General features: G+C 41.1%; 1 protein-coding gene across 1 annotated transcript; it reads right to left on the bottom strand.

Moving 5' to 3' along the window:
- Positions 1-1,317: 1,317 nt before the first annotated feature.
- On the bottom strand, positions 1,318-6,604 carry LOC308698197 (C-type mannose receptor 2-like; the record flags this gene model as incomplete). The annotated part of the gene is made up of 4 exons (XM_081378117.1): positions 1,318-1,679; positions 1,844-2,182; positions 6,116-6,475; positions 6,568-6,604. The coding sequence occupies 4 exons, from the start codon at positions 6,602-6,604 to the stop codon at positions 1,318-1,320; spliced, it is 1,098 nt and encodes a 365-aa protein (XP_081234243.1).
- Between the last annotated feature and the right edge of the window lie 3,609 nt (positions 6,605-10,213).

A 10,213-nucleotide genomic window follows, 5' to 3' on the forward strand; every position in this document is an offset into this window, starting at 1 on the left:
TATGTAATCATTCACACATAGTTCAACTCTTAGTAGGAAGATCAAAGACTAACAAAACCCCTTTAATGGAAACTGTTAAATCTAATCAGTAAATGGATGCCCTCATGTTCACCTTGAGTGCATGTGATGTTATGTAAGGAAGTACGATCAGCAGATCTAAAACATATTTGAAATATATTCTTAAAATTTGTTATTCTTCACATAAAACATGTAACCAAAGTCATACAGACAGTTGAAACTGGGCTAATAAATGGAGTTTCAGACTATCAGTGGCAAAAACTCAAGTGGTTTGTTTTACAAAAAAGAAAATAATAAACAAGAAGCTTTATGGACAAATACAGGTTGCAATTATTAGACATTTAGAAGTCTAGCTAATAAAATAAAGCGATGTATCATCATTCAGAACTAACATGATCTATCAATGGAAAAAAGGGTTTTGATTTTGACTCTTTGACCCACTGAAGGTTTCTGTGTGATTTACACCATGAATAAGACACATTAAGGGAAGCATTTAAAAATTGTATGAATGCACTTTAGAAATTCAGAATCGAATCATTAATTGAATTGCATCGCATTGTGAATCGTGTCGAATCTAATCATTCTGGATTTGTGAAAATTGCTCCTGAATCGAAAACCTATGAATCATGAATCAAATCGATTCGCTGTCGACCCAAAGATTCACACCACTAATTTATTCCAGGAAACTGAAATGTGCATGTTTTGTAAGTGACATCATATACTAAATATCAACCAAACACACCAACAATCAAATATACATTTTACATATTTATTACCATTTATTTGACAGTTCATTGTGACATCTCTTCACTTCTGCCTTTCTAAGAATAAACCAGATTTAATTCTCCTGAGACACGAATAATATTTATTTTTAAGAGCTGCTGCTCACAGAATCATATTCAACAGTTATTGATACAGATAAGATTAGTGAAAAACATAAAGACCCATAAACACACCAGATATGCAAAGAGATTCTTAAAATACTAACACAATATATGTGTGTTTTAAGAATCTCTTTGCATAAAGACCCATAAACACACCAGATATGCAAAGAGATTCTTAAAACACACATATATTGTGTTAGTATTTTAGACATCTAAAGAATATTCAGTGATGTTAGAAAACTTTAATAAGATCACATAATGTTATGATAATTAACACAGAGACATATTACAGACTATTAAAATATATAATTAGAAGATTCACTCAGAAATTACTAAAGAACAAATGAAACATAAGAAAGTGAATAAGAAAATAAAGAATGCAAGTAAACACACAAACATTGACGTCTCCTCACTGCTAAGATCTGCTGCAGATGAAGTTGAGTTTGTCAGTCTCAGGAAGGCTGATCCAGCGCTGATCTCCTCCAGACTGAACTGCTCCTTTTCTCTTCGTGAGGCTGCAGTTTTCCGGTGTCGTTCCGTTCCCCGGAGCCCAGTTCTGATAGCACACGATCTCTCCGCTCAACCAGAGCCACATGTTCATTTGGCAGTAGTTGTGTAAACCCAACCACACCGCCTCAGTAGACGCACGTTTAACCACATTCATCACACGACGCTGCATCTTGTCTGAATGAACCGAGACCAGATCCGTATAATTCTGTCTGCAGTATCTCAGAGCTTCAGGCCACGTCAGAGTCTCGTTGATCAGAATCAGTTTATCTGGACACAAAACAAACCACAAGCGAGAACTAGAGAGAGACTGATCAAAAACAACATGCAGAGCAAACACTGTGGAGGAATCTGTCATGCCAGACATGTAGCGTAAACTTTAAGATATCTGGAGGTGATGGATGGATTGTGTGTGTGTGTGAGGATCTGCTCACCTTCATGACACACAAAAGGAAATTGGGAGTTGCAAGAGCCGTCATACCATTGACCCAGAACGTTTGGTCCAATCGCTGTACAGTTATCAACACCTGGACCATTAGGTTCACCAGAAGCCCAGTCTCTGAATGAAGAGTCACTCTGATCTGACCACTGCCATGAGTCTCTGAAAAGACCCATCCAGACGTCAGATATGTGACTATCACTGATGAACTTCTGAATCTGTTGATTCTCATTCTGGTTCCTCACACTGACCAGATCAGTGTTATTCTGTCTGCAGTAACTCTGAGCGTCTCTCCACTTCATCGTCTGATTGACAAAGACGAGTCCTGTGTTCGCTTTAAGAAAAACAAATGGAAACATATTCATGAATCAGTTTATTCTGCGTTATGGTTTTTAATGTGAAGCAGCGAAGCATCAGAAACACGTGTAATTCAAAGACTTTTTCTACAGCTGATGATATACAGTACTACAAATTGTATTAATGATGATTTTGCTAACATCAAGGGCCCTATTTTAACGATCTGAAATGCAAGTATCAAACGCGAAACATCGTGGGCAAATCTAAAATGTGTTGGTCTGAAGTCGCTTCGTTACTCATAGGTGTGGTTTGGGCGTAACGTGAAATAAACCAATCAGAGCGTCATCTCACATTCCCTTTAAGAGCAGGCGCGCTTGTTCCATGGCGGATTGCTATTATAACGGCGGATTTGCCAGGAGCGGTTCACAGCCGAGGAGACCGACGTTCTCGTCAGGGCCGTAAAACACAGAGAAGTGACATTGTGGATGGAGAAACACACCCAGATTAGCTTCGGTTAAACAGGCGAATGATCATTTGGGTAAACGTGTAAGCTAGATTTATGCCTATTTTTCACATCTTCATGGACACAACAATGATTTCCCTCGTGTGGTAATATTGTTCCTTGTAATAATGTATGGTTTGCAAAAATGAGAACTGCTGCGTCTGTGTAGATGAGAGAAGCAAAGTGTGTGTGTGTTGTGCTCACGCTACATTATGGCCAAGTATGCGCCCTTAAAATAGCGTGTGAATAACATGCGCAACGCACCACTGACTTTAGACGAGGTTTCTCCTGGTCAGTGGCGGAATTGTTTTCTAAACCTGCAAAATAGCACCAGGGAACGTTTGCGCTGGAACACGCCTCCTCTGTTCGCTGAACCGGGAGCGCAAGTTCATTCCCTAATTTACTGACGTGCTTCTGTGGAGGGAAAAGTCCGCTGTGCGTGGGTGCAAAATAGGAATGATACATGCGTCGGTGAACAAAGTCAATTGCACTGGGTGCAAGATAGGGCCCAATGTATCCTTTGTGAAGTTTTGTGGTAATTTTATTGCAATCTCCAAAACAAAATGACTATATCATATTTCTGTAATACAGTTGAACACAATAAAATCAACTGGCAAGATGTGAACCGAACAAGAGTTTTGTCCATAAATATCCAGATGGGGCAAGTTGTTGTATGTCTATTTTATGTTAAAATATTATGCATTCATTAAATCATTACAAGTTATGTTTGTCAAAACAATGGTTTGACATTTTTGAAAATATAATTCTCTAGGCTCTCTAATGTCAGACTCTCACAGTTATCAACAACCAAAGATCAATATGCGTTTAATATGGTTTTATTTTCTATACACAAGTTAAAATTGTGACAAAAATCCACAGTCTCTCCTATATTTATGAGCAAATTAAAAAGTAGCAGCATTTATTGCATTAATTTTGTACAGTATATTGTGCATCTTTTTATTAACTAGATGTACCGCATCACGGTACAAAATATGACCGCCGCTCAGGCCTGCACTGGCTTTCCACAAAAATAAATGACGTGGAGTAATTTGGCTGTATTGCGTGTTTATGTATATACCTAAAAAAAAGTAATAGTATGTGCATGTCTGTGTGTGTGTGTGTGTGTGTGTGTGTGTGTGTGTGTGTGTTTGTGTCTGTGTGTGTGTGTGTGTGTGTCTGTGCGTGTATGTATGTGTGGGTACATGTGTGCGCGTGTGTGTGTGTGTCTGTGCATGTGGATTTGTATGTGTGTGTATGGGTGTGTGTCTGTGCGTGTGGATGTCAGTGTGTGTGCATGCTTGCGTTTGTTTGTATTCCTGCATGTGTGTGTGTGACAGTATCATCCTAAACCAGCAACCCTTCGCTCAACAGCACCATCTACAGGCCGATGAGTGTACAGTCACTAAATGTGCACATAAATGAATTTATTTTATACCCCCCCATGGATGAAATTCTACAAAACTTAGCAGAGGATACCCCCAAAAGATGTCAAGTTAATCATACACATGAAATATGGTGCAGTTCTGAACATCTCCACTGAAGATAGGGGCGATTAAAGCAGAATAATATTGCATTTTCATTTTTTATGGGAGGGGCGCAAATCACAAATGAGTGATTATGGGCTAGGTTGATGTGGGCCCTTAAGAGCAACATACCATAAAAATTTCTTCATCCTCGGTGCCACGGTTCAGGTAGTTATTTAGGAAAAACTGCATTTTTGGGGGTTTGGGGGGGGCCAGCGCGGGGGGGGGGTGGCCCCCGGGGACCAAACGAAATTTTTCCGTAGAAGTCTAGTGGGGCTACATGCCCACCAAATTTCATGTTCCCCGGTGTTTCGGTGTCCCTGGTATCGTTGACGAAAAATTTACGGGGGCCCCAGCGCGGGGGGGGGGGGGGGGAAGTGGCCTCCGGGGACCAAACGAAATTTTTCCGTAAAAGTCTAGTAGACCAACATACCATAAAAATGTCTTCATCCTCGGTGCCACGGTTCAGGTAGTTATTTAGGAAAAACTGCATTTTTTGGGGTTTGGGGGGGCCCAGCGCGGGGGGGGAGTGGCCCCCGGGGACCAAACGAAATTTTTCCGTAGAAGTCTAGTGGGGCTACATGCCCACCAAATTTCATGTTCCCCGGTGCTTCGGTGTCCCTGGTATCGTTGACGAAAAATTTACGGGGGCCCCAGCGCGGGGGGGGAAGTGGCCCCCGGGGACCAAATGAAATTTTTCCGTAAAAGTCTAGTAGACCAACATACCACAAAAATTTCTTCATCCTCGGTGCCACGGTTCAGGTAGTTATTTAGGAAAAACTGCATTTTTTGGGGTTTGGGGGGGCCCAGCGCGGGGGGGGAGTGGCCCCCGGGGACCAAACGAAATTTTTCCTTAGAAGTGTAGTGGGGCTACATGCCCACCAAATTTCATGTTCCCCGGTGCTTCGGTGTCCCTGGTATCGTTGACGAAAAATTTACGGGGGCCCCAGCGCGGGGGGGGGAAGTGGCCCCCGGGGACTAAACAAAATTTTTCCGTAAAAGTCTAGTAGACCAACATACCATTAAAATTTCTTCATCCTCGGTGCCACGGTTCAGGTAGTTATTTAGGAAAAACTGCATTTTTTGGGGTTTGGGGGGGCCCAGCGCGGGGGGGGAGTGGCCCCCGGGGACCAAACGAAATTTTTCCTTAGAAGTCTAGTGGGGCTACATGCCCACCAAATTTCATGTTCCCCGGTGCTTCGGTGTCCCTGGTATCGTTGACGAAAAATTTACGGGGGCCCCAGCGCGGGGGGGGAAGTGGCCCCCGGGGACCAAATTAAATTTTTCCATAAAAGTCTAGTAGACCAACATACCATAAAAATTTCTTCATCCTCGGTGCCACGGTTCAGGTAGTTATTTAGGAAAAACTGCATTTTTTGGGGTTTGGGGGGGCCCAGCGCGGGGGGGGAGTGGCCCCCGGGGACCAAACGAAATTTTTCCTTAGAAGTCTAGTGGGGCTACATGCCCACCAAATTTCATGTTCCCCGGTGCTTCGGTGTCCCTGGTATCGTTGACGAAAAATTCAGTAAGGTGACGGAAAAAAAAAAAAAAAAAAACTTTGACAATCCCTATATGACCGCTTTCGCTAGCTACGCTAGCGGCGGTCATAATGAATGGGTAACACTTTACAATCAGGTTCATTAGTTAACTACATTAGTTAACCTTACCTAATAATGAACTGCACTTACACAGCATTTATTCATCTTTGTTAATACTTTATTAAAATCTTGTTAACATTAGTAATGCACTGTGAACTAACATGAACAAACAATGAACATCTTTATTTTTATTAACTAACATTAACAAAGATTAACAAAAACAGTAATAAATGTATTGCTTATTGTAAGTTTATGTTAGTTAATACATTAACTAATGTTTAATAAAGGAACCTTATTGTAAAGTATTTCAATGAATGTTTATTGTGATTGTATGGAGCTGCACTTACTGTTAGATGAACTGCAGATGAAAGTCAGGCTGTCACTACATGGATAATCATGCCATTCTCCATTCCTCATGATAGCACAGCTCTCATCTCCTCCATCAGGTTGTCCAGGTCCCCAGTTCAGATAGAGCGCAGGTTCACCTGAAGACCACTGCCATTTATCAACACTCGTCCTCTTCAACCCAATCCAGATATACTGAACACTCTTCACACTTTTCTTCAGCTCGTTCATATCGTTCATGTTGTCAGCGGTGGCCAGATCTGTGTAATTCTCTCTGCAGAATCTCTGAGCTCCAGTCCAGGTCTTCAACACGTTTATAAAGTAATACTGACGCTGAACACATTCAGATAGGGAGCAGAGAACTGTGAAAGAGAACGTTTGATTTAATGCTTTTCATAACAGGGTCAAACCTGATGAAACTATACACCATAAATAAAACAACAAACACACTCACCAATGAGAAGAAGAATCAAATATAGAGTTTGGTCCATTTCTGAGGAAGAAACACATTGGAAAAACTCAAAACCCCAAGTAAAAAAAAAAAAAAAAAACTCAAGGTTTAACATGATCATGTAATGAAAACATTTTATCAGCATAACACGATTCATATCAATCATTCAGACAATATTAACATCAGAAAGTGCAACTGTGTTTGAAGAATGAACATGTTCTTACTTTAGAGGTCGTGTGTTTCTGTCCCGAGTCTGATGTTTCTGTCTGCAGATTTAAACTACGTGATTATTATATCCGCTCTCATCCCACAATCAGCTCATCACATCATTTGTTTAATTACAGGGCTCAACATAAAAAAAATCCCCACTGGCCAGTAGATCAGAGTTTTGCTGGCCCCCTCTATATTTTTACTTTTTATATTTTACTTTTAATTTGGCCATCGGGCCATTGCTTATGCCAAGCCCTGTATTACTCAAAAAAAAAAAAAAGAAGCCTTTTTCATTTTTCTTCTTCATTCACTTGTCTGTTCATATTTTCTCTGTGTTGGTCATTGTTGTTGTTTTCTTTGGAAATACGTCAAAATCCACCTCAGTATTTGCATTTTCTATTCTTATCATTTGTTTTCCATGTTCTTTCACCATCAATACTGTCAGTGACCAATATCTTGTTTCTGCATCCCAAACACAAAATTTGACAGACAGTCTGTCTCCATCAGCACTATATTTCTTCATATTGGAGCACTGTATGCACACAATTTAATGGCCAACAACGGACATGCAAAGTAAAAAAAGGACAACAGCAGCACCGCACATGTAGCATATGTATAAGGCCGCATTAATGCACGGGCTTACCTTGGCTGAAGCCCAGGGGCCTCCCATGTTCAGGGGCCTCCCAAGTTCAGGGGCCTCCCATGTTCAGGGGCCTCCCATATTCAGGGGCATCCCATGTTCAGGTTCATGATGAGCTGAAAAGGTCATATTGTTTTGTAACTTGTCAGGTTTTCTGTCAATCACTCTAATCGTTACATGTCTGCTGATTGAGTGACCCACGTGGCCCCATAAGCCCCGTTAACACAGTCAGTGATTTTGACGCTGTATGTCGCTAGTCTCTGTACTATTAAGTCGCTTGTGGTTCTGGGCGTTGGTAGTGCTGTCGCTCTAATGTTATTGGTAGACTGCTCGTCTGGCCACATCTGTACAAAAATCACAAGTGATACAACTATATTAATTTGACTAGGAATTCGGCTCAAAAGAAACAGTATGCTGTTGGGAGAGTGTTTTTATATTACCACACAGCAGTGTTCAGTGGATTAAATCATTTACTAGATTAACGATCGATCAATCTACAAATTAAACTCACTCATACTGTCATAAATTACTAAAACATCATCCGAATTTGACAAATAATCAATTTTCTTGTCCCTAATAGTTAACATAATGCAGGGGAACTGCAGTGCTAAACTTGCATCATAAAACTACAACACTCGAACTATAAATGTATGAATTAAACTCACTGAGACTGTCGACAGTTTCTTTCCCATGCATCATTTTATTATATCCATGTTTGTGGTTAGTTACAGTCAAATCATATAAAACAGTGAAATCGCCCTCGAACTCTTCTGTCTTGACTGCACTCGAGACGGTGACGGGAGCTGAGCTCCACTGAAAGGCTTCTTTCCTATTGGGTTTTGCATAAATTTCGCTTCTCATTTGCATAAAGTTGAAATTTAGCCCCGGGGCCTAACATTAGGTTAAGGCGGCTCTGACTACGGGTGATGTCACAGACACTACGTCCATATTTTTTTACAGTCTATAGTGAATCCTCACCTCCTCAAGTGTTTCTAGAGTGACTCCGGCCGCCATGGAAACGATGATGTGTTCCTGAGTGACATTCCGGGAGATTCCGTTTAGAACCTTCGGAACGAGGTTAGGTTTGACGGCCAGAAAGACCAACCGAGAGCGCTCGACAACCTCGTCATTCGAGTGAGTGACGGAAACGCCTCTCTCCTGTGAGAACATTGACACAAACCGGTCACTCTACTGCAGAAATGACCAGCTAGATCTCATGCTGAGGGGAAAAGACAAACTTTTACACATACTTAGCAAGCAGGTGAATCTCATGAAGAATATGATAAAATAATTATCTTAGTTCAAGATTGAAATATGACCATAACATTTCTTGCCTTTTTTTAAGGAACTGTAGCATGCATAATTAAAATGTTAATGGTGTCACATGTCTTACCTGAAAGCGAGGAAGGTTGTTAATGGACGGAGCGCTAATATAATTATATTAGTGGGTGGAACCTTCCCTACAGCACAGAGAGAAAACAGGGGAACATGACAACAAAATCACAGAAATGCCCCAATTAAACTTTAAAATCTCATTGCTCGAATTTGCTTTGTTGTTGTTTTTACATTAACTAAAATATATAAAAGTATCTAAATGATTTGTTTATTGTTTTGTTAATTTATTTTGCTATGCTGTTCATGCCATGTCATAATTAGTGTAATTTCGAGATGAAAACAACACGTGACCCTCAGCGGTCACGTGGTATAAGTAGAAGCTCTCCGAAAATTCCCAACTTACAAGTTGTAATTACGAGCTCTACAAGGACTGAACACTTTTTCGATATGGCGTGAACGCACCTTTAATTTAATGTTATACAATAACATTTTTATTGTGTTCACGCCACAAACCCTCATTGAGCTTTTTCACGAATTCGAGTGCGTAGTGGGTAAACTTCAATAGAAATGAATGAGTGACTAAATTAAATGGATTTTGTGTTCCCATTTGCTCAAATAGCAAGTGATAAACTCCGCAATAGTATTTTCACAACTTTAAAAAAGAGGGAATAAATAGAGAGATTGATAACGGCATTCAGAACAGAAGAGAGAAAGATGTCCATTTTACCAGAGCCCGTCTACGGAGAGCCTGGCCACTCCCTATTAAGTCCTATTGTACCGAATTGTGGTTGTAGTTCCACCAGAGCTCCACTGGGGGCGATCGATCGCCCATGAGTGCAAAATGAATGGGAGTCTATGGCGCTAGACGGCTAAATTTGTCTTTCACCCGATTGCCGTTGAGAAATCTCAGATTTGATTGTAGGTTTTGCAAGTTCAACATGGGTTATAGGTCGAAAGTTGAATGAACGAGTACTTATGTCCTTTCGATTTCTTACAGGTTGAGTGAAGGACTGATTACGACCAGAGATACCGCTTGATGGCATCGTGGCATCCGAAGCGGGACCAGAAACAAACAAAACAAAACTCTTCTAGCACGTGTGTTTACCTGTGTCAGCTGTGTTGTGTGTTTGCCTGTGTCAGCTGTGTTGTGTGTTTACCTGTGTCAGCTGTGTTGTGTTTCCCTGTGTCAGCTGTGTTGTGTGTTTACCTGTGTCAGCTGTGTTGTGTGTTTGCCTGTGTCAGCTGTGTTGTGTGTTTCCCTGTGTCAGCTGTGTTGTGTGTTTACCTGTGTCAGCTGTGTTGTGTTTCCCTGTGTCAGCTGTGTTGTGTGTTTCCCTGTGTCAGCTGTGTTGTGTGTTTCCCTGTGTCAGCTGTGTTGTGTGTTTACCTGTGTCAGCTGTGTTGTGTGTTTGTGTGTTTACCTGTGTCAGCTGTGTTGTGTGTTTGCCTGTGTCAGCTGTGTTG

The sequence above is a fragment of the Scardinius erythrophthalmus genome (assembly GCF_964197995.2).
Source record: "Scardinius erythrophthalmus genome assembly, chromosome: 11".
Lineage (NCBI taxonomy): Eukaryota > Metazoa > Chordata > Actinopteri > Cypriniformes > Leuciscidae > Scardinius > Scardinius erythrophthalmus.